The sequence below is a fragment of the Corvus brachyrhynchos genome, unplaced genomic scaffold, assembly GCF_000691975.1.
Source record: "Corvus brachyrhynchos isolate BGI_N302 unplaced genomic scaffold, ASM69197v1 scaffold22, whole genome shotgun sequence".
In the NCBI taxonomy this organism is placed as follows: Eukaryota; Metazoa; Chordata; class Aves; order Passeriformes; family Corvidae; genus Corvus; species Corvus brachyrhynchos.
The window spans coordinates 2640523-2666225 of NW_008238355.1; the positions used below are offsets into that span (position 1 = coordinate 2640523).

The window sequence follows — 25703 nt, forward strand, 5'->3', positions numbered from 1 at the left end:
CCCAGCATGTGCCCCCTTCCAGAGGTGAATGGCACCTGCAGAGCTGCACCCCACACCTTTCTGCCGCTCCTCCCAGCAATGCTGCCCCAAACTGATTATAATTTCAGAGGAGGATTACTTTAAGAAAGATAGAACAAACTTTTTAAAAAATGAAGCAAACAGTTAAAGCATAAACATCTTTGCATAACTACAGCACACTTTCTTTTAAAATAGTTTTTAAACCAGAGCAATAGCACATCCAGTGTCTGGGCAGTTCCTGAAAGCCTTTCCAAAGTCAGGGGAGGGTTTTGCTATCCTCAGTCAGAAAGCAAGAGGGCAGCAACCTCCAGTGTAAGAGTGAGTTAACAAGCCAGGAAAATCATGAAGTGGTCAGTGCCCAGCAGCAAGTGTCCATGTTTGTATTTAAAAAGAATTGCTAGAACTAAACTCCCTGTTTTAGTAGCATGGTACTTTATTGACACTGCTTTATTTTTGTGCCAGCACTCATAAAACTTGGCAGACACCTGGAAGGATATTTATAATTAACAGAAACTCAAGCAGCTCCCCCTAACAGGCAGATATAATTGAGACCTTGGACAGGTTTTTGCAGGATGCAGGTTAAATTTTATGACCAGAACTGCTGACACATCACAGTTAAAAACTTCAAAAGACTGGAAAAAGTCATCACAATGTTCACTTACAACCCAAAGAAGCCTGAAAAAGGTGTAAAATGTTCCTGGTGGAGAGCAAATATTACAAGCCATTGTACAGAGTAGTAATGCAGGAGCAACAACAAGTCCTGTGACAGGAATGGCTGATGAGTTAGGAAGAGGATGGAGGTACCAGCAAGGGCCAAAGAGTGGGAAGCTGAAGTGGGAGAGTGTAGAAGAAAAATGTGTCACCCAGTCAACTGAAGCAGTCTCCTTTCCTGTAGCAATTCTGATGGAGTCTCTTCAATTCTGGCATGTCCCAGATGAGTACCATTTCCACACTTTCGTTGCAGACATGCTGAGACTCTGTCATATGGCCTCCTCAGCCTCCATAAGTTTTTTCTGGACCAGTGATGTTGGGGTTTGGCTGTGGGGACTGTGGCTTATGAGACTGAGAGTCATAGAAGACTTGCTATCAGCTCTGCTCCATGTTTTGTAGGGGAGGCTGCTGCATCAGAGGACACCAAGCCATTCCTGTTGTGACAGAAAGGTATGGGCGCAGGACCTTTGATGCAAGGTTGTACCATGACCATGTGACTGCATTAGCTTGTTTCAGCTTGGCCAGTTTGAAGCAGGATGGGCAAGATCCACATGTCACTGCTGTCAGGAATGTTTTGTGACTTCTGAGCTGCTTGTGCTTTGGAAATTGCAGGAGGGAAAGCTTCTTTGAGGCAGGAGGTGCTGACCTCAAAACAGTGTTCGAAGGAGTACAGTTGTGAGCAGCATCCCCAGAAATCCTGGCTGACAGCAGCCTCATAGTTACCTAGCACAGACTTGAGGACACTGCTCCAGCAGGGGTACCAGTACTTGCCTGTGAGAGTGGCTGATTGTGGTAAATGATCACTGATTAACAGCACAAATTGGCTGAGGGAAGTCCTGAAGGTGACAGAGCTTGTCCCTACCTCATTTTCCAGTGTGGAGTGAGGTGCAATCTGTGTGCATTTCACTGTATGCGTTTTCTGATGCCTACCCTGACCCTGACCCTGCCCCTGATTACAAGGGCCCTGCATTAAGGCAGCAGGCTTCTGGTCAGAGCACTTGTCTGGGCACACTCTGTGCCTGATCCGTGCAGGCTGTTCTACCTCTCTAACCTTTCTATAACCATTTTGCTGTTGTCAGTTTTCCCCTCCCTCTCTCTTTTTCTGTGATTCCCTAGCAGACTTTTAAGCTGGATTTCTTGGTTTACAGAACCTGAAATCCAGGTTCTGGATAGACCAAGAGACTGAAGCAGTCTCCTTTCCTGTAGCAATTCTGATGGAGTCTCTTCAATTCTGGCATGTCCCAGATGAGTACCATTTCCACACTTTCGTTGCAGACATGCTGAGACTCTGTCATATGGCCTCCTCAGCCTCCATAAGTTTTTTCTGGACCAGTGATGTTGGGGTTTGGCTGTGGGGACTGTGGCTTATGAGACTGAGAGTCATAGAAGACTTGCTATCAGCTCTGCTCCATGTTTTGTAGGGGAGGCTGCTGCATCAGAGGACACCAAGCCATTCCTGTTGTGACAGAAAGGTATGGGCGCAGGACCTTTGATGCAAGGTTGTACCATGACCATGTGACTGCATTAGCTTGTTTCAGCTTGGCCAGTTTGAAGCAGGATGGGCAAGATCCACATGTCACTGCTGTCAGGAATGTTTTGTGACTTCTGAGCTGCTTGTGCTTTGGAAATTGCAGGAGGGAAAGCTTCTTTGAGGCAGGAGGTGCTGACCTCAAAACAGTGTTCGAAGGAGTACAGTTGTGAGCAGCATCCCCAGAAATCCTGGCTGACAGCAGCCTCATAGTTACCTAGCACAGACTTGAGGACACTGCTCCAGCAGGGGTACCAGTACTTGCCTGTGAGAGTGGCTGATTGTGGTAAATGATCACTGATTAACAGCACAAATTGGCTGAGGGAAGTCCTGAAGGTGACAGAGCTTGTCCCTACCTCATTTTCCAGTGTGGAGTGAGGTGCAATCTGTGTGCATTTCACTGTATGCGTTTTCTGATGCCTACCCTGACCCTGACCCTGCCCCTGATTACAAGGGCCCTGCATTAAGGCAGCAGGCTTCTGGTCAGAGCACTTGTCTGGGCACACTCTGTGCCTGATCCGTGCAGGCTGTTCTACCTCTCTAACCTTTCTATAACCATTTTGCTGTTGTCAGTTTTCCCCTCCCTCTCTCTTTTTCTGTGATTCCCTAGCAGACTTTTAAGCTGGATTTCTTGGTTTACAGAACCTGAAAGCCAGGTTCTGGATAGACCAAGAGAGTATGGTGCCAGCCACAAGAGAAGTCTGGGGAAATTGTGAGAGATAGCAATTCATTCAGGAGTGAATGTTGACCCCCATTAGTTGGTGAGGAGGCACAGGTTTGGCCCACTTGTATTATTCATGTCAAGGCTGCTTGCCTGTATGTGGGCACCTGCATAAGCACTGCTGTGTCTGCATGGATTTGTTTTCAAGGTGCTGACACCGCCACTGCTGCATATTCCAGCATTTGGTAATTCAGGCCCAGCAGGAGGGATCGCAGCTGCTACAGTCCACCAGTCGTTCACAACAAGAAAGCATCTGTTTTAGGGGCCCAAAGCTGTCATCTGATGATCAATTTGATGCCCCAAATGGTTCCATTAACCCTTAAATTTAATTTCCCTGTTAATTATTTGTCTAAAAGGCTTTTCTTGTTTAGCTGTGCTTCAAAGAACATTGTCTAACTGGCAATGAAATCCACATTGAAGTTAAGTTGGGATTTATCATGGTCAAACCCATCTTTCGCATTCTCAGACACCAGCTCCCCTTGTTAAGAAAGTGGTTATAACCAGATTCCAAGGAACAAGCCTGTATGGGCAGGGAGGGACTGCTGCAAGTTGTCTACTCTTCTTGCTGTTGTCTCAGCTCAGAGGAGGGCAGGGGTAAAATTCATTTCGGATTTGGATGTTTTGTGGGTTATTTTCTCTTCTCTGTATGAAGTTCAGTGTTTTGTTTGCTTCCCCTCTTTTCCCAGAACTATAGCCCTGAACTGAGTTTTTCCATGTATGGTTTTTAAATGTAATTGTAGCTGCTTCAGAGCTTGTTGATTTGCAGTCCAGCAAGGAACAGTAAGGTTTCCCCAGAGGTGCTGGGACATAACCAAGGCCTCCTCAGTTCTGCAGCCAATTGCTCAACAGAGCGGGGAGAATCAATTGCTCATTGCCAGAGGCAGGGTTACTGCAGCAGGGACAACCCAAGTGGAGATGTCCAGCTGATGGAACCCCCACCATCAGTGAAAGGCAGACCTTAACCTCCAAGGAGCAGTGGGCTGTGCACCTACAGTGGGGCAGTTTCCACATGGGCCCAGCTCACTGGACAGCCCTTCCACTTGTTCCAGCTGACTCCCTCCAAGCCAAGGCCCATGAGGTCTGGTCCTTGAGCTGTGCAGGCCAGGTCCACCACTGCTCACCTGAGCCAAGCACAGGGCTATGCGTGAGCCTGTTACCCACAGTCTTAAAACACCACGTCATCTGTTTGTAGAGAAGTGCAAACAGGGCAAGCAATTGTACAAAACTACCTTGGAAAATCTGGATCATCATTAAAGTAACTCAAGACACCAGAAATACTTAACACACTGTGTGTAGTGCTGTCACAGGAAGACCTTACCAATTACAGTAAGTGCTGTCCACAGAAATAAGGGTTCTAGAGGTGCTTCAGTGTTGCAGGGATCAAACTTAATGCCATCTTACAAATGAAAACATATGAAATCACACTGTTAGAACACAGCTACCCTTTCACAGGGCAGGACCCAATCTCAAACAGCAAGGCTACAGAATTCCTGTAAAAGCAGTGTCCAGCTGAGATAAAGTATGTTTGTCTCTGCAGAAGTGTATTCCACTATACTTAAAGCATAACTACTCCACAAGCATCCAGGGTAGAAGAGATGTTGTATTTTTCACAGCAAATACTAGTTACAGATCTCTGGAACTTGTAAATAATACTTAGAATACAATATTTCATATTGGTGCAAAATGTACAAACACAAAACATGTATTGCAAAATATACACAGAATTGTTCTAAGAACAGAACCCCAAGGATGAACAGATGTTTAAATATAAGAGAAAAGTCCATATTTTATAAATTACTGAAAAAATATCTATTACTACACTAGGTATGTTATTTGTAACCACAAATAATAGTGACATGTCTCATTTGCAAGGCAGACACTGAGAAACAAGTTACATCATTAAAAGCTAGTTTTTGAGACCAATCCACAAGTGTGATAACGCATTACTGATTTGAGGCACATAGTGTGGAAACCGTTTTCAACCACTTTAATGCTTGTACTTAGGCTTTTTTTTTTTTTCTGAGAATTAGGCAGATGCACAAAGAATAAGCACTAGACAATAACTTGTCATCTTATGTTAGTTTATTGGGTCAGGATTATTTATTACCGATGTATTGGAACATTCACAAGAAATGCTATGAGACACCTTAAAAGTGTCTTGATAATAGAACAGCATTCATACAACTGTGTAAGTTGGATGATTTAAATAACCAGAGGTGAAAAACAGTTATTTAAGCGATAGTTAAGTCATAGTTTGAGAAGAATTAAGATGTCATCAGTCATTCATAAGTAGGAGAGACACTGAAATCTATAGTGAATTACAAACTCTGATGCTTTGCATTCAAAGCAGAGATGTTCTCTTCCAATATTCAGAACTTGTAGCGCCAGGATACTGATTGCTACTAGCTATACCATTGCTAACTAAACTATCACAAGGATAACTTGCTTTGGGCATGTTTGGAATGCTAGAGTTATACAGCTATTGGTATGCTACAGATCCCCAAATTTTGCTTTAAAATAGCAGTGAAGGCTTTAAAAGCACCCAAAATTACACAATAAATACTCAGTAATACTTCAAGCACCTCTTGCTACCCAATTTGGCAAGATAAGCAGCACTAAGAAATGGATGCCATGGTGAGACAAGCTGTTAGCAGTTTGACGCAGGCACTCTTGATTTGGGCCTGCCTGCCTTCAGAAAGCAAAAGAGCTTGTGTGGCACACTCTGTGACAGTAAGAGAGAGAGGACTGTAAGTGCCAGACAGTCACCAGACTTATAACCTTTCTGTAGTGAAGCACAAGGGCAGGCTCTCTGCTCTTCAACCTGCAGTGATCTGTGTGGGGGAGAAGCCCTGCCTTGTGAGGCTGATGTTTATATTAGGTTGCTGCCAGAGGTGTAATAGGGGATACACACAATATAAATGAAGCCATATCTTATGAAATCAGGTTGTTCCCTAAATAACACATTTGACCAGTGCAGAGTGACATGCTAAATGGGTATGCTGCCAGGAGAGCTTAGAGGGATAACTACACCAGTAACAGTGCCCTATTAAAAAATACTTTGCTTTGGAATAGATCTTTAATATCTACACACATTTATTTCAAGACTTCAACTTTTTCAGTACTGATCTGCTATAAAACCTTCTCATAAATTATCTTCACAAAAAATAAAGTCACTCTTTCAGCAAACATGTTCAATATAACACACTTGTATCAGTAGAAATTCTGTCCTGCGAGTCCATGGCAGAGAAGCCATAACCCACACTTAAATCTCTCCAAAGCAACATAACCAGGACTCTAAAACCAGAAGGCAACTGTTCCATTAATTACCATGGTAAGCAGAAACAATGCTTCCAAAACACATGAAGAGTGCGCTGTTTCAGTGGACATGTATGGGTTTACAATCAATAGTCACTGTCCTGTAAACATTGAAACTGCCACTCTAACTGCAGGTTAAGATTAGTAATTTGCATTCATTTCACTGCACTCCACACATACAATGCCTACACTGCTAAAAAAAACCAACAACACAACAAAACCATTAAATAGCAAAAGGAATGAAGGCTTTGGGCTGGATGTCTCCTGCAACTAAGTGTCAAGTCAGTAAGTGTTGACATTATAAATAAAACTTGAACATTATTTTATGCATTATAGAAGCAGTCTAGTAAAACCTAAAACTTAGAATAGCAGCAAACTTGCTCAAAAACATACATGAACTTTCAGTCAGTCAGCTATAAATACATTCTGCGATGTGAGAAGCCATCTCTATCCCCAAGCAGGCTTTCAAGGAGAACACAGTGTTAGACATGGATGGGGATCAAGAACACTGCAGTCAGAGAAACTCCTAAACAATTGTATTCTACAAACTTGTTCTCATTGTTTTCTGAAAGTGCATCTTTGTATCTGTAGAATTATCCCCATATTTACAAAAAAAAAGTACAAACATTGCAATTTTGCCACACCCTAAGCCTATCTAACCTGTATTTTCTGTTAAGTGCAAAAAGTATAATGAAGTTACACATATTCGGGTGCATATAAGATCAAAGCCTGAAAATGATGCAACGTTGTCACTGGTGAATCCAAGGCAATTCAGTAGTTGCCAAATTTTTCTTTGCTGCACAGCTGTTAGATGGCTAAAGTAGAAGCTGAAGCAGAAATTAAAGAATATTCTAAGCCAAACTGACAGAGCAGCGCTTAGAGCTGGAACTCCATTCCCCCACTCTCCACACACATTCACCAGCACATACTCATACCTTCAATACCAGTTTCAGTACAGAGCTAGGCCCAAAGGGCAGGAGAGCAGCCTGGCAGAAAGCTGTACCATCACTCTGAAGGTGGTAAGGAAGAGATGTGGGGTGCAGACTGAAAGAGTCTTTACTGCCAGGTCTCTCAAGTGCACAACTCCAATAGACCCCAATACTGGCACTGGAATATGGACTAGAGACTATAAAAGACAGAGTGTACCTGCAGTCGGTACATTATTAAATACACATGCAACCAAATCTGTTGTGTCTTCAACATAAGCCCTTTTTAAGTGTCACAACAGCTCGTCTTACCTTCTCCTCCCACAAAAAGAGGTTTCATTTGATAATGATATTTATATGCCAACAGGCTGCTACAGAATCACATGCATGCATAAATGCTAAGCAATTTGAAACAGATGATACTCAGATCAAGTGCATTATTTTCTCTTTAAAGAAATGAAATCCATACAATATTTGTAAGAGGGTAACTGTGAAGATGAACAACAATTGTCTATAATAGCTCATTTAGTTTTGTTCCTTAGTTAAGTCTTGCAGTGGACAGCTTCTTCCTAGTTTTTAAAATGCTACAATAGCCATTGCCATTGGTTTTAGACACACAGATACTTGACTAAAATCTAGAAAGAGCAAGCAGAGCTCAAACTGCATACATGCAGAGATTGTACTCTAAACACAGTTGTGCTTTCACTATATTGCCGTCGTGTCTTGTTGGAAAGTGCAAGTCCTGCCTTATGTCTGAAACTGGAGAGAGAAAGAACCAGAAGTGAGTGCTATCAGAATGCTGTAACAGGGCAAAAGCTGTATAATTAGGCACTGTGGAAGGAAATACAATAAGGCGTATTCTTAAAGGGTGTGTGCACATGTATGTATACACATGTATGTACACACACATATATACACATATATAAACAAAAGGTTTTTGGCAAAAGAACCATTTCACCTAAAAATCAATGCAGTGAAAATACCAGCAATTTAAACTGTACAAATCAAGGGTAAAAGCCATGGGGAAAAAAGCAGCAAATTTTCTGAAGTAGCACCCATATCTCAGGGATGAGCTTTTGAATTTCGGTTCTACTAATTCAAGACAGAGGTAATGTGTTTATCCATCAAAACAGATTTTAACCAATTGACCACCTGCACTAATCTGCAACACTGGGGTATTTGAAAGGAACCACAGTTTTCAGGACCCTTCTCTCCCCAGTGTTGGCAATGCCTAGGTAGGACACTAGTAAAAGGTCAGGAGAGTGTATCTCAGCAGGAGAGATGCTAGTTGTGCTATTTGTGCCTGCAGTGGTATATAGGCAAGGTAAAAAGGCAGTGGAGAGAGGATGAAGGAGTGTGCTCAGGATAGCAATGAGTCTGCATCTCTTCCCTGTCCACAGTTATAGCTCCTGGTCCTTCGTCCCTGATGTTCATTAACAGCTGTCTTGACGGAACTGAGCCTCTTCCCCAACACTTCTGTTGCTGCATTATCTAAAGTACTTGGTCACGTGACCACTGGGTTCTCACACAATACTACTCAAAGAGCCCATATGGAGAATCATCTATCTGCCCACTGTCACATAAATTATACTGCATTGTTACGTTAAGTGGAAAGGCTAAGTCTAAATGTTTCATATTAACAGCAAAGAGTTATCCCCTCCCTTCATGCAGGCCTTGTATACCCCAGAAGAAAATACCAGGTCTTCTCAGACACCATATGCAATGAAAATATGAGAATAAAAAATACATACACACATATATTCTTGATATAATGGCCTTTACAGAACCTGAAACATCTTAATAGAGGGGTTAATGAGTGAGTTTCTCCTTTTAAAAGCTTTACAGGGGGTTTTCTATCTCAACTGCTCAGGAATCTGTTTTGTCATCAAAAGACATTAAGAATAATCTTTTGATGGACAGAGGCCTTAGATGCTAAGAGTGTTTTTCTTAAGCTGTGTTTTCATTCCAGTGTGGCACTCATCTGCTCAAACAATATATGGCAGTTGGTTTCTGGGAAAAAAAGGAAAGGGAAAGAAAACCAAACTCAAAGCTTTCTTGCCCTCCACCACTGGGAAAAGAATACACTCATACTTCAGTGTCACCTTGCTACTGTGATGCTACCCCAAAACAGGTGTGTACAGAGTTCCAGGGATGGGAAATGTCCTGGAAGAATATGCCACAGCAAGGGGCCCTTTGATTAAAGTATTGTGATCTGTGAGTTTCATGTTATTTCAGATAACAGATACAGAGAAAAAGGAGAGACAGCCAGGTCCTTAACAAGCCAAGAACTTGAAACACTGTCAGCTACATGCTGCAGGATTATATATGCCTGGAAAAATAGTACGACAGGTTTGTTTGTTTATTTATTTGGGCTGCAGAAGACAGTCTGTACCAGCAATCTTAAAATTTATGCATGTTTTCTGTAACAAGAAGTCCAGCTTCCATTACTGAGTCAGCAACTGGAAAGTAGACCATGCATTCTTTCTGCTGCCCCAAGGATACAAAGCAGTTTCTCTGTCTTTCTGGACAATTATGAAGCAGCAGCCTATTCCAGATTTCCTCTCTAATTTGTGAGCTTCATTCAGAGAGTGCACATCCTGAAATACAACACTTTATCCTCCCTACTTGTAATGCTGGTACCAGGATGCCAGAAGAGGTCCAGCTGACCTCTCATGCCCAGGTTCTAAAGAAGATAACCCTGTATTTAGAGATCAGGAAGACAAGACTTTTAGCTCTGTACTATCCAAACTATTTCCTTCACAGCATGAATCCAGTTTTTGTGCTGAATAAAAGTTAAGTTGTAGTCCACGCTGTTGGACCTGAAGAACATCCCCAAATTTAAATTAAGAATTTAAACAATTAACAAGAGGTTTCACTGAAAACAGGAGTTATTCCTCCAACTGTATCTCTACCAGAAAACAGAGAAGGAATCACTAGATCGAAAGGAGAAGCTGCAGGCATCTGCCATTTTTCCATAACTGTTTTGTCTCTCTTTATAGCTTTAGCTGCATCATTCTGTTGCTATAGATGACATTCACACCCTCATTGCACCATGACTGGAAAGCAGAAAGCACATTTCTGAAGCACACTGCTGAAGCTGGCACAGTGCTGAGAGTACAGGCTCATCACCAAGACCCAGCAAGAACTGCCTCAGCACGTAACTGGCTCCATCACAAAATGGCTTTTGCATATTTCAAAGTTACACTTAAGCCCCCTGAAGCAGCTACAGATGTTTTTCTAGACACACTGGCAAGAGGGAATGCTCCTAAAGCTGACACTCAAGTGATGAATTCATGCCACCCACAGATGAAACAGTTATTACTGTGCAACAGAGGACGAGTAAGCCCACTGTCTGGCTAAGTGGGCTCTAGCCAGCATGGCTTAAGTAGCTCCAAGCAGCAGATGCATACAAGTGGCAAAACCTTGCAGGCCCCACCCCCTACCCACAAGTGGTTCACAGAGCCCTTTGTGTATGATGTTGACCCAAAGTGAAACGTTCAGTCCCTGGGCAACCATGGTGAGATGAGATGGCAGAGATGTGAGTGAAGAACAACATGACTACAGACATGGATAGCAGATGTAGACAGCATATGGCAGGACCAGCATGGCTGCTCCAGCACCAGTCTCTAGCACAAAGCTGTAAAAGGAGTACTGGATCCCCACACCTTCAGCAGATGGGTAAACACAGAGAGCTGATCTTGGCCTCACAGGAGCTGATGGGGAAACAGCCTCTGAAGAGCACACAGTCATCCAAGTGAGATAAGACAGTCACTGTGTCCCTGGGCCCACACCTAATAACAACACCCATCAAAGACTTGAGAAGCCTGACGAGGTAAGTGAATTTTCATGATGCCTCTCGCATTCCCAGTTATTTGAAGCCTAGAGCATGTTACATGCATACTATAGGCTTCAATACCTGCTAAGGCTCCTCAGCAAAGCTATGCTGTACATAATACCGCTCTAACATGTGACTGTGCTAATTTACTTAACTGAACACTAAGTGGTACTTCTTTTAACCTAATTAATGATGATTCTTGAGCTTTCTGTTATGTAATAGTACAAATTCATGAAAATGAAACAACACAAGTAAAGTCAAGACGAAAAGTCTGGTGTCAAAGATAATGGTTTCAGGGACAGAAAAATATTGGTGTAACATAATACTGCATTGGGTACTTGTGTTCCCTTTTTAAGAGTTGTAGCTGATGAAATTCAAATGCCTTTTAAAACGGGCTTTGGCTGAATAATGAGAAACTAAGCTACAGTTGAAAAATTGCTCTGCAGGCTGTTTTCCCTTCATTCATGCTGTCCAAATACTGTTGAAGTAAACGCTCTGAAATATTTTGACTCAACTGTTCTAGTACTTTCTCTCTTCCCAGTGCTCTGGGATCCTTTTATAGAAATAATCTCTCCTGTGTTTTGTATTTTTCTCTTTACACTTGTACTGTTTCAGCTGTGCTATTTGGACTGATCTAAGGACTTCTCAGCAACTCATGTTTTTGCCTTTTTTTGGTTAGGATGCTACTGTGAGCATTAATTTAAAGAAACACATTTTCAGCTATAGAACAAATAAAAAAAAATTATCTATGGAATGATATTCTTTAAGAAGGAGCTGAGAGGAGGGAAGGATTTTTTGTGAAGGCAAATGCAGAAATCTCAGCATCTTGGAATCTCTGTTTGGCTGGGAAACAGCTTACAGAAAAGCAACCCAAAGTAAACATTTCAGATGAGACAAGTGGTACATAACAGTTATTTGTGACAATGAGGCACTATCTTTGAAAGACAAAGAAGAACCCAGTACTATCAAAATGTAATGAAAGGCACGCTCATAAGCAACTCTCTTCACGAGTTGTCTGCACTCGGTTTTACTGAACCAGTGTGGTGTCTAGGTGTGGATACAGGTCTCCCCTTAGCGTCCTCCTTCAGAGACTGACACGCCATCCACTTTCATCTCTTTCAGGCTTCCAGTTTTTTTCTGCTTCTGCTTGGATTTTTTCAACATATGGACCTAAAATTGAAAAATTTAAAAGAAAGTGAGTGAGTATTAAAATATCTGTGATCACCAATAAGCTGATCTAAGGCAACTAATAACCAAGGAAAAAGCTGGAACTGCAACAGAAAAACATTTAAAAACACAACTGTCTGGTGCACCTATCCTGATAAAGCTATAGGATTTACTGGGTTTTTTACGTAAACATATACACATTATGTATATGTATGTGTGCATATATATTCCTGTACACACATGTATACATACCCATATATAGAGAGAACTAGTCAGCAGCGGACAAGTTAGGTTTGCTCTCTCTCTCTTTCTCTTCCCCCGGCCCCCCCCACCCCGCTTCTTCTCACGGAAAGAACAAAGTTTCAACATAGTCTGAAACTTTGAGGTATGACCCACTCATTTCTCCTCAGTAAGGGCAATTGTTCTGGTAGCACTCCCAGTACAGCTACATATCCTCTGAGCTTGCCTGTAGCAACAAATTTCGGTGAGTTGAAAAGGCATCCTTAAGGTAGCAGGCAAATGTGTAGACTGGTGTGCACCATAGTAATCTACTGCAAAATGTTTATTTCACAATTTCAAAGTCAAGAGTGAAGTTAAATTCTCGGGGAGCTGATTTATGTACATATTGAGATAATAAAGAAAAAACAGACACTGATTACTCCTAAGTCTCTTTCTCATGGACTCTGCTCCTCTCTTACCAATTTTTCTCCTTTGATACTACTGTCTGACAGACCTTCTCTTCTCCAGCAGACTGATTCCTACCTTGCACACTGCACTACTACCATGGCCTTTATAACTGTGCCCTGCTTCAAGACAAGCAACACTGCCTGCAGATGTCAATACAGGGATAAAAATTAAGTCACTGGGCCAAAGCATAGGGACCATTTTTTTAAACACAAGCCTCATCTGAGCCACTAGAGAGAGCCCTCAAACCATCCTCTTTAGAAACTGCTTTGTCAGTTACCACACAGTGCTGAGCAGCTCCTTTAGGGTTAAGCATCGGAATACACAGACAAGCAAGATAATACAGTAACATCCAGTGCAGGAACAAAGTCTAAGAGAAACCTACAGCCAGTACCTTTGGTCCTGCAGCAGAAATTATAATCTGGCCAGGGGCCTGAATCCAGGGCTCTCCATCAACTTGAACTGGAATTGGCTTTAGGAGTGTTACACGGAAATATGAGCCTTGGGCTATGCGGATTCCTGATCGAAAACCACCTTGGACTTGACCCTGTTAGGGAATAAATGCCAGGATATCAATCACCCCAACTAACAAGAAGTACAAATACTAGCTGCAATTCAACTGGGTTAATATTACTTTATTCTCATCTGACATTTTAAGTTTCAGCTAAAAAAACTGCTTAGGCAAAACTAGGATGCCTTTACTGCCCCAGTGTTAATTATTTCAGCTAGTCCAGGAAGGAGAACTCGGATACCCCTGACGGCTGTGGGAGGCAAAACAACTTCCACAGTAAAGCCACTTGTACACAAAGGTTGGGCAAGGAGGATACACTCACAAAGGTCTTGTTTGCTTTGGCTTCCCTCTCTGTAACACAGTAAATACTTCTAAAGACACCTAATTGTACACACAGACTTCAGCACATGTGAAATTCTAAAGTCTAAAAGCACTTTATTAATCAGAGAGTTTTTCCAAACTCAGCTCCATATAGCTACAGAAATACATACATATACACACACTGAACTTCTTATACACATACTCAACTACAACTTGACAGCTGAGTTAACGTTTTAGAGTTAACTGTAGAAGTGAAACAAAGTGAACTTTGCTGCTACACATACTCTAGGGGAATGTGTGCAGAAACCAAAGATGGGAGTAAAAACCTTATTATCACGAACCCAAGGCACAGGTTTGTTAACATTTATACTCCAAAGCTGCTTCTACTTTCACAAAAAATTTAAGGATCTCTATCAAAACACTTCTTTAGTGTCTTTTAGAAGATCTAAGTTACAAAATGGTAAAGTTGACCAACACCAAAGATTGATCAAGCTCCACAAAATTTAACCACCCACCTTTCCACTTTTGGTGGCTTTATGGATTAATTATCTCTAGTTACCTGACCACATATACTTTTTTAGCAGCAGATTTCTTTAGATAGTGGTGAAATATGAAGACAAAAATAACCTACCATCCCACAGGACTATGTTACTAACAGCAGACCATTGTAAAAGTATGTAATACATGAAATAATTAAAGTTGCATAAGTTGAGTCATAATAGTCTTCGCAGAACAGCGTACCACCTGCTTGACATAGCATTCAAATCAAGAGCAGCAAGTATCAAATTCTCAGCGATAGGGTTTGGAAAGCCTGTGGCAGATAATTATAAGGCAACCTGTCTTGATGGAATCTCCACTGTGATTGTGATGAGGTATGACAAGATTTTTCACAGCTACACTAGGTGAAGAGGGCCTGTTTTTGTAATATTAGAATAAAATCTTGTTTTCATCCCATGAACTGTTCCATTTTGACACCATGATACCTGTTATGAGAAAGCTAGTGCATTCCATAATACATGCATACACTTGCATTTTACATATATATATTGCATTATATATATATGCACACATGTATGTTTCTCTACTTGATTCAAAGTCTAGTTAAATCATGAAGCATTTCCCCATGGATTTTTAACAAGTTCTGAATTCCTATTACTTCTTCTTATCTGACCTTAACAAAGAGGTGTAGTTTTTAGGACTATGCACTTGCAATGCACTGTCTGTTACAGAAACAAGCCTGTCCCATAAAATGTGCGTTTCTTCTGTGTTTACTGGGATGCCAACTCACCATGTGAACGACGCCAGTCACACCAACCACTTCCAGCAGGCCGTCATCGATGCGTGGCTTCTCAAAGCGGTTGTCACTCTCAGACCCCCAGAGGTCAGCTCCAGAGCCCCAGCTGTGTGGAGAGCACATCAGTGACCATCTGTGGGCCTGTGGTCTGCCCCCAGGCACACTCCCTGGTGCCCTGCTAAGGGTGGCTGGTTTGTCAGGCTTCAAATGCTATACACACTGTGCTCCTGCACCAGCTGGAGGGAGCTGTTTTCCTGCATTGTAAACGCAGGAACTGTTTTCCTAAAATCTGGAAGAATTTTGATCAGATCTTTTAATAGAAAAAGGAGTGAAGTAAATAGTTTCCATGGGAAAAGAAAATAGGAATAAGGTAACTCTTTAGAGTTTTAGTTTGCTGGGAAATACAGCTACACTAACCTTTAACTTTCAAGTCTGAAGAACTTAACATAGCTCTTACTGGCCTTGACAACATTCATGGAAGCCACTGAAGAGAAACTAAAGCTAAAACAATTATCAAGATTCTATTCTTGTACCTGGCCAAAAGCACTCGTAGTTAGGCAGATATTCATGCACTTCAGTCCTCTGAAATGCTTCTGACAATTTAAACCCTGCTGGTTTTTGTGCAGTACTGACCCTTCCCACTCAAATCACTTGCTTATTGTTTCGGTCGTGAAGTACTCATCACTTAATTGGGATCTTTTCTTCTTCACAGCTCTCATGTGCAATGTGTATTTGTGTACACGTGCAATGTATGTGCACATGTGTGTACATGTAAAAAGACGTATTTGAATAAAACATTTTCAGACCAAAATGCAAAGAGATACAGGTTGTTTAAGACAAGATAGTACTTGAAAAAATAATAGTATGGCAGCACTAATTACCTGCTGGTTTTGTGCAAACAAAAAACCTGCCTCTATCAACATCACATCTAAGGAAGCCAGATCTCCTGTGGATTTGGCTTCCATTCTTCCACAACAGTAACTCTAGCTCCCTGCAGGTGTCAAGGAAGCAGTCACAGGCTTGTAAAGGTACCTGAACTGTGGGTTTTCCACAGCTACCCAGGTAGCATCACATACTCTATGTACATTGACCAGCTGTCTGTAGCACCTGGGCAGTGTTTGACAGTTTAAATCCATCTGGCCTTCACTGCAGGAACTGCTTAGGTACCTGGTCCCTAGCATGTCAGAAAGCGTGTGCAGGTTAAATCTCTTTGATCCTGCTACCTAACTATTTGACATTTGGTACTGAAATACGAAGTAGCAATTCTATACATACAGTCAGGCATGCATCCACAACAGATCCTTCCTCTCCTTTTTACCTGGGTATATTAATAAAAATGAGTCCTTCTATACTTGGTAACTCCACCTCGTGCTGGTCCACTTGCAGCTTTATGTCCTTGTGAAGGTTTCTTGTATGACTTATCTTCTGCAGCCCAACTTTCACATAAACTCCCTTGTTGTGAAACCTAGGAGCAGACAAGCATCCTGTAACCAAAATGTAAGGCCAGGCAGAGCACTCTTCCCTGTATGTATATCACTATTGTCCTCTAGCAGGTATGTTTAAAGAGTTTTTCAATTAAAACCCATTTCAAATTCTTCTAGCTTTACTGCAGAAACAAAGCATAAGCCATGAACTCCTACTTTACATACCTTTACTTAAGGGATGATTCTTCTGTTGAGACATGTGCAGATTGTGAAATTTGATTAGAGAAAAATCATCCCTTCCCAAAGTGTTGCCTGAATACAATGCCTCTTTGAAATGTAAACTCCTGGGCTGGAAGATTACATTTTTGATTAAGACTTAGAGGTCGTCATGACCCATTTAAAGTTGTTTTTTCCTGCAATGCTACAATACTTATGGCACAAAAACATTTGAAAATCTTTGCTGTACACATTCCTAATTAATTTGAAATATACTCAGCTGCAGAAAATTAAAACGGGCTTAGTAATCCCAACTTGTGACAGTGCTCTAACATCTCTAATTTTAGAATAAAAAAGATGAGGAAGATTTTTATGGCATCCCTAGAAATGGCAAAATTTTTTAAGAATAACATAAACAAAAGATAGTTAAACACAGAGACTATTTTCTTCTATAATGGAAACCTTTGGGTACACAGCCTTCAGGGCAACCTTAAAATAAAAAGCATAAATTTCCATTATTTGACCCTACTAGCACATGGGTGTCATCAGAATTCAACTCTGCAAAATTTCTCTAGCATTATGTCTAAATACCGTAGACATTCAAGTGGGGAAGACAGCCAGTGCAGGTTACAGCCAAGTTTTCAGACAGAGTCTTTTCAGTCATCTTAAATTATTACACTGGGAGTGCTTAGTCCTATGTCCTAAAAGTTTAAAATAGCATCAAATTAAAGGTACCTCATGTAAACACCATTTAACATACACTTCTCCTCTAGACAAGATGTATCTATGCTAAGACAGGTTTTGTCTAATTTGGATACAGTTGAAAAATACTGGAATATTAGTAGGAAACAACATTTTCAATATCCCCAAGAAGTATTAATTTTTGTTGCATGAAGAAGGAAACCTTCAGAAATGGAAAGAATACTTCACAGTACCCTAACTGCAGAACAGTTGTGTATCTCTGTAAAATAAGTCTAAACTTGCATTAAATTGTGCAGAATATTCTTTCTAACCTTGCAGCTTGAAACTGCTTGCCACAGCAATCTCCTGCCATTTTGGATGGCATGAACAATTCGTGATCTCTTCTGTAATACACAGTCCTGGAGACTGCTCCAGGAATGATGTGGATGAAGAACCAGATGCCCCCTCAGCAAGCTCATTGACAACACAAAGCTGGGAGGAGAGACTGATACCTCAGAGGACTCTGCAGCTTGTCAGAAGGACCTTGACAGGTTGGAAAGATGGGCAGAGAGAAACCATCTGAAATTCAATGAAGGAAAATTGAGGGTCCTGCACGTGGGGAAGAATAATCCCATGAACCAGCACAGGCTGGGTGCTGAGCTGCTGGGAAGCAGCTCTGTGGAGAAGGACCTGGGGGTCCTGGTGAATCTCAAGCTGTCTATGAGCCAGCAGTGTGCCCTGGGACCCAAGAGGCCAATTGGATCCTGGGTGCATTAGGAAGAGCATTGCCAGCAGGTCAAGGGAGGTCATCCTGCCTCTCCGCTCAGCCCTGGTGTAGCACATCTGGAGTTTTCTGTCCAGTTCTGTGCTTCTCAGTACAAGAGAGACATGGGGCTTCTGGAGCAGGTCCAGTGGAGAGCAAGAAGGACGATTAATGGACTGGAGCATCTCTTTAACCAGGAAAGGCTGAGGGAGCGGGCCTGTTCAGCTTCAAGAAGAGAGGGAACCTTATCGATGTCTGTAAGTATCTGAAGGGAGGGTGTCAAGAGGATGGAGCCAGGCAGCAAGCAAGGACAAGAGGCAATGGGGAGAAACTGATGCACAGAAGTTCAACCTGAACATGAGGAAAAATTTCTTTACTGTGTGGGTGACCAAGCACTGGAACAGATTGTCCAGAGAGGGTGTGGAATCTCCCTCACTGGAGATATTGAAGAACCATCTGGAATGCAATCCTGTGCCAAGTGCTCTGGGATGACCCTGCTTGAGCAGGGAGGTTGGACCAGATGACCCACTGTAATCTCTCCTAACCTAACCCACTCTGTGATTCTATGAATGAAGGCAGTTGCCCTGATCATTAAATTTTACACTGTAAAAAAACTCACTGTCACAACATACACTATTTTTATCTGCCCTGCAATGCCGTATCAGCGTTGAATTCCTGCAGGGATGTTAGTGCTGTACTTCGAGCTGTTAGCTAAATGTAAGCAGTCCACAATACGTAAAGAGACTCTACTCAGTAAGGCCAAAGAACACACAGCTCTTGGGATGTTTATCAGTTTAAGGTCTTGCTTCAGAAGAGCATTAAAGCTCGTATTTCTTCCAAGGACTACCTGCAATTTCTGTTGCCACTTCCTGAAACTTCCTGTTCTGCACTCAAGAGTAGCCAGTTCACATGCCAGCAGCTGCTGCATCTTGCATTAAGTAGATACCATTTTTAGTTAATTTACTAGGAATAATAATAATAATAATAAGCTAATATTACTGACAAGAGTGTGCACTTGCTTATCATGGGGAAGCATAAAGTCAACTATTTTAACAGTCATTGTCACAGGCAAAGGTAAATATCATGCGTCAGCCTGCACAAGCTTTTTGTCTTCTGCAAAAATGTATCTCAGTATCAATTCATTATTTCATGTTTCCTTTCCAAAAGTATATAGCCCTTCAGATTTGGGGGGGGTGGGGAAAAAAAATTCTCTTCTTTCCCACAAGCCCTTCAAGTCACCCTGCAAGAATGATACCAAGACTTTGTCCACTGCACTATGGATGCTGCAGACTGAGATGAAGATTACAGGGATGAAAAGCACACAGCCAATAGCAATCAAAGTATATCCCTTAAATGCAGTGGCAATAAGAAGAGCATCCATCTTTTGAAATGCTGCAGCTTTGCAAACATGGAGTAGTATATTTTGAAGAAAGAAGGAACATAACTTGCACATTATATGAAGTACACAAGTCCATCTAGAAAAGTTTTGTGTACCAGAACGGGCAGTGCAATAATTGCCTGATTTTATTACCTACAATACTTTCAGTCCAGCGTATTGAAAATGCAAACCAGTTCCTAATAGTAACTTATGTACCAGGAACCACTTGTGCTCACACCAACAACTGTATTAGTCAGCTTTTAAGAAAAGCACCATGAGCAATGCCTGTAATGATAGAACACTACAAGATAGGTCAGATTACACATCATTGCACTCATGACTGGTCAGAGAATATTTTTAATAGTTACAGTTTGAACACTGCATAGTTGTAACTGGCTGTAACTCTGGCAACCAAGAGACAATTTAGAAAGCATTTAATCATAAACATAGGGGAAAGCAAACAAAACCAGTTTCTACCAGGAATTACTGATTAATTACACAGATGTGATTTCTTTTGCTCATCAATTCCAGTGATTATGGGAAGAAGAAAAAGTCCCATTATTGGTTGATATGCTTGCCAGAAAGGGGAAGGTCTCTCAACACCTTTTTAATAACGTTCTCCCTTGAGATACAGAGATCCTTAATATCAATTAATATCCTTAATACCAGCATGCAGGTGCTACAACAGCACTAAGCAAAACTGGAAAAGGTACAGAAGAAGTTCTGAACACTTCTGAGCACTTCTGAACAGTGCTTATTGCTCAGGTAGCAGCACTGCCCTCACTCTTGCTGAAGGCTTTGAGCAAGAGGTATTTCCACTATCTCAAAATTTCACTCAACTCAACAGTGAAGCTATTGGCATACCAAGAATACTGAAGGACAGTGACATGGCTTCCAATACCTGCATTGGTGCTCTCTCTTGGTAGAGGAAAAAAAAAAACCAAACCAAACCCAGACAAACAGAACACAGGAATTTTGTGTCTGTGACTTCCTGGCTAGCTTAATTCCTCCTTGTCCCAGCTCTGCCACAAGCAATATTAGTCTGTGGATACCTGTAGCATTGAAGATTATCAGCTGTAGTGTAAATTTGAAGTAATGCAATACCACAGAATTGACCTTCACCCTAGTTGCCCCAGGATTACCTGCTATTAAATTTCCCTGGTTCTTCTTCCCTAGCATGATGGAAGTCCAAGCTCAACTCTGCATCAATGCCAAGACCACAGTAGTTGTTCATCTGTACAATCTGACCAAAGGAAAAAGAAAGGTATGATTTCCTGCTTACATTTATACATGAAAAATGAAGACATTCCAACAGTTTTCAACAAAAGCAAGCTTTGCAGATGATTCTTCCAAGTCACTTGCATCTTGACAGATTCTGGAAAACATTTTCCAGAAACACTGCACTAAAAATAAAGTTGCATGAACAACTGCTGACATGTGTAGTCATTATTTCCAAAGTATCAAAAACGTCAAAATTTAATCTTAATTAAAAGTAACAAGCATAATAAGGCAGAAATAAAAACAAATGCAGAAATAAAACCAACTCAACTTCTCAAAGTGATTCTATGCAGTAACTTCACAAGCTGCTGAACACTGATGCCACTATTATTTTTGGCATCAGCCATGGATTTATATTACATCATTGGTAAGACACTCTTACTTACTTTGGAAGGTGACCAGCTTACACCAGATGAATGAACTTGACTTCACCTACTCAGCTGTGTTTTAACTATCTCCCTATATGTCAGCCTCAAGTTCCTACAGATTTCGACCATTTCTTCCATTAATCCTTCCTTTGCATGCCAGTTCATTCCATAGCACCTTTATCCTAGTCCTTGCTCTCCCATCCTTCACCTTTAAAAAGCAGAGTAGGCACCATGGGAAAATAAGCCTCTGTCTCCACCAAGTGAAAAATAGCTGGAACCTGAGCATCTTAATTCCTCCAAATGACTCATAATGCCTAGGATTTTCCAGTGACCAGACTAAAATCTTGGACAATTGCTACCATTGTCATGATTTCCTACTTTTTTTTGCAAGCCCCTTGTCCAATTTCTTCCTTTAATCTGAAGAGAGACAGAACCAGGATTCACATAAAGCTCCAAAGTCACAATCTACAATCAACATTTTTATTTTCCTAAACAGAAACAAGTCCATATGAACCAAGTGACAGTTACTTTCACTCAAAAAAATTGCAAATAACAGATGGCACATATACAGATACACAATGGCAGTAAGATGACAGAAGGATTTACTTTGTGAATATGCTAGCAACTCCTGCTAACATCTTAAACTGTGAAAGGAAAAATTAGAGTACCTTTTGGGGAAGGGAGTGTTTTTGGTTGACAGTCCAGTTTCACAAGTGTTTTGCAAAGTGCTTTAAGAATGCCATTGCCATGTGAATCTTTTCATTAATCCTCTATCAGATGCTTTTTGCTAAACAGGTACAAAACATGCTCTGCAGTCAAGCAGCCCTGCTGAAACCGAAACACTAGGTCCAGACATGTGGTGTATTCACTAGGAAACAGCTCAGTAAGGCCCAAGCACAAAGACAAGTGAGCAGTAAAAATTAAACTACGTTAATACCCATCATTTTTGTGATTTTCACTAGAACAGCAGCTCCTAAGAATCACACCCAAATGGTGCTCAGCTCACCTTGGGAGGCTCAGGTTCCGCAATACCATTTTCTGCACCTTCAGCAGCCTCTTCTGCATCCAAAAGGATAGTCCAGCGATCCATAAGAACATCATCCGCCTCATCCACAGAAACCAAAATGGAGTACGGGTCCTCCCCACTGTAGCCAGCTCCCCAGCGCAAGACCCTCCCCAAGTCATTACCTGGGCAACAGTGAAGAACACCAAAAGATAACCGTGTCTCTCAATCAGCGCATCAGCCCTGTTTTACAAATCACACGGCACTAAGGTGCTCCAATCAAGTCACAGAATTAGTTCATTTGGAAGGAAGAGCTAACTAGCAGGAAAAAAACAAAACTAAGTTGTGCTGTGTCACATGTGTTGTGTTGTGTTGCACATGTGTTTACTATTGCATACAGACACACTGGAACCTTTCCACAAAAAGTGGTAGAAAAACCTGTTATGGACTTGAGACACCAGGGAGCAACTGAGTTTGCTGTCTTACAGCAATGGCTGATGCACCTGTGGCTGTCAGGAGGAGGATATTTTGCCCTCCCAACTCCTGCCCACTTACCCACACCCGTATCAACACTCCTGCTGCTTGTTTTTCCTGATGCTGTTATTCAGAAAGCATGACTGACATTTCCTTGAAAAGCTGTTATTTTGGTTTACTTTCCAGCACCAGCCAGAACTGAATCTCACAGCATCTCAGCTACAAGACTGAGTCCTGTGTCACACAGACAAAGATAAAACTTTCCGGAGGACTTCTGCCCTCAGCAGAAGAACGGTTCTTGCCGTGATTCTCACCTGTTCCCAAAGGTAAGATGGCAACTGAGGGCTCTGAGCACACCAGCTTGTGCCTGATCTCCTCAAGTGCACCAAGGACCCAGCCAACAGTGCCATCCCCTCCGCACACCAGCACTCGGAAAGAGGGGATTTTGGAGAACGTGTGAAACCTTCATTGTGAAGCAAAGCAAAGGGGAAAAGAAATGTTACAATAGAATATAGGAAATGCAAAGTCCCAATATGCTATTTAAAATAACACAGTAATATTGGATTTCTGCCCATGCCCATTTACCACCAGTTTCTGGATCAGCTTCAACAACGTGAATGGAAAAATATGGAGTTGTAGATAAAGATGATTTTAAAAAGAGTAAAAACCATATTCCTCTAAGATTCTTCACAGACAGAGCTACATGGTTAATCACTTCCTTTTTCAAGGGCACAGAGACCTAACTAGTCATAATTTCACCGTGAACATCTGTAACTCTCTAAATCCTAGAGGAGATGTTGATTAGTGGTGGTGTTTTTGTACTTAGTCATAGGAATCACAGTACATTTTCTTCTTCATAGTACTGTTTTCCTGGTGACGCTTACCTTTTGTGGCTTTTCATCCTACATACCAAGATATGCAAAAGAATTGTTATTTCCCATTGCACAAGAAGCAATGAACAAATGGGAGCATTTTGCCATAAAGCCACAGAAAGATTCCAAAGCCAAAACAAAATGAACTGGTTACTGAAGTTGCAGCTTGAAGTGCGTTAGAAAGACAACAGAATGATACAGTTCTGACAGAAAAATTAGTTTGTGTAGCTTGTTTATCTCGTCTCCTACATAAGCTGCATTCTTCCCACAAAGCTTTTGTTCCGAATATCTTCTCATGACAAGCTTTTTATTAAAGCAGTAGTGAAGGAATGAGGAATAGGCCACAACCATCGCTTTCAGTTTTACGAAGCTGTAACAAAGTGGGGTTGATTAAATCAAATCATCAGTTCCTGCCTTCCTACAAGCACATTATGTCCTGTTCCTTGTAGAAATGTTGCAGCTGTGATCAGGCAGGCCTTGTTAATTCTGCAACTGTGGCAAAGTTTCAAGAGTCAAAATAGAAAATTTTATTATACTTTCCTGGTAGTTCCCATTAAACATCAGAAGAAATAAAAGCAAAAATACAACCTCATCAGGAAACGTGACATTTCTCTTTCCATCTTCATTCAAATATAAAATCCATTTATTTTTAATAATTATTGAATATGTGCTATTGTAAAGTGCATATGACTTTCCCTGGGCCAGACTCTGCTAGATTTGACAGAAATATATACATCAGGAACTACTCTATTCTCTTTTCTTTAGAGAACCTCAAAGTTTAAATCTGTTCTCACAGTAAGAACCAGTCAGAAGGAAATGATCCACTGCCCTAGTCTTCAGGCATAGGACTGAAGCAATTTAAATCTTGAAAAGAAGTGAATCTAGTCCACCTTTTTAAAAAATAAGAAAACAATATAAATTAAAAAAAAAAGTAAAACATGACGACTTACCCAGGTAGTGGGCCCCCATTGGTAAGTTCAAAGACCTGATGTGGGTTTAACAGCTTTCTAAAACTGTACAGCAGATCCCGACCTTTTAGACCACCACTTTTTGGATTCACAAATACAAGAAGTGGGCAACAATTCCGTGGTATCTTGGAAGCCTGAAAGAAAACAAGAAAAAGGATTAGTCAATGCCATGAAAAGGCAGGAAAATTACTTCTGCATCTCAGAAGTATTACCTGATGCTTCCTTGATGCCTAGTAAAAAAAAATCCAGATTCTATAAATAAAAAGATTCACTGTCCAGACAATGGACAGGTTAGCTGCTGATATTGCTTCCCTAGGAACTGAAAGCTCCTTAACCCACTCCAAGTACACATTTGAGACTAACATTAGAACCAAAGGCATTGTAAGTAGCCCTTCCTACACATTTTCAGTAAACAGTCTAGGCCAAAGAACACTGTGAGAGATAAGAGTTCTGTACTATTAAAACAGTTTCCTTGAAAAGTGAGAGCTTCTCCCCAAACCAACTGTAGTGGTTTGGTCCAAAATACTCATTACTGTTTATCTGCTGTGAGATAAGAATTAGGAGAAATGCAAAACAGGCACCAAACTTGAAAGAATATAAAGAAGTTTATTAACAGACCTAAAAGAAGAAAAAAAAAAAAAAAATTATACCACCTTCAGAACTCTCCTCCTCCCCCCACCTTCCTCCCTTCTCCCACTGACAATGCTCAAAGACAACCCTTAAGATGTTCAGTCTGTTTACCACTTCCATAATAACCTTGTTCAGTCCATTTAGAAAGAGAAGTCTCTTCTTGCTCATGCTATGAAAACATTATCACAACGAGACAGCCGCCCACTTCCAAATATTGTTCAGTCCATTTAGGAAGAGGAGTCTCTCTGCCTGCGTGTGAGTCCTTTCCCCCGACTTGCAGCTTTTCCCGCAACTGCTTTCGAGGGTCCACTCTTGAAGTTTTTTGGGGTACAATTTTAAGGTTGAGCCGTTCAGAAACAAAAACAGAGGCCCTTCTCCTTCCCTGGGAGCAAAGGGTCTTCATCATCTTCATCGTTAGGACTATCTCTGGGAGCATCTCTAGGAACTGAGGTTTTCTCCTTTCCCATTTGGAGCAAAAGTCCTCATCTGGTTCATCTCTAGGGACTGAGGTTTTCTCCTTTCCCGTTTGGAGCAAAAGTCCTCATCTGGTTCATCTCTAGGGACTGAGGTTTTCTCCTTTCCCGTTTGGAGCAAAAGTCCTCATCTGGTCCATCTCT

The 25703-nt window shown here is 41.4% G+C and overlaps 1 protein-coding gene across 1 annotated transcript in view; it reads right to left on the minus strand.

Moving 5' to 3' along the window:
* Nucleotides 1-4560: 4560 nt before the first annotated feature.
* The window catches only part of DGKQ (diacylglycerol kinase theta), a gene marked incomplete at its 5' end in the record, with an annotated part of 67719 nt that continues 46576 nt past the window's right edge, over nucleotides 4561-25703 (minus strand). Inside the window, 8 exons of the mRNA XM_017735330.1 lie at nucleotides 4561-12224; nucleotides 13300-13452; nucleotides 15026-15137; nucleotides 16350-16496; nucleotides 20636-20736; nucleotides 22146-22327; nucleotides 22931-23079; nucleotides 24439-24590. Coding sequence (XP_017590819.1) covers nucleotides 12126-12224; nucleotides 13300-13452; nucleotides 15026-15137; nucleotides 16350-16496; nucleotides 20636-20736; nucleotides 22146-22327; nucleotides 22931-23079; nucleotides 24439-24590 — 1095 coding nt within the window. The remainder of the gene's footprint in view (nucleotides 12225-13299; nucleotides 13453-15025; nucleotides 15138-16349; nucleotides 16497-20635; nucleotides 20737-22145; nucleotides 22328-22930; nucleotides 23080-24438; nucleotides 24591-25703) is intronic.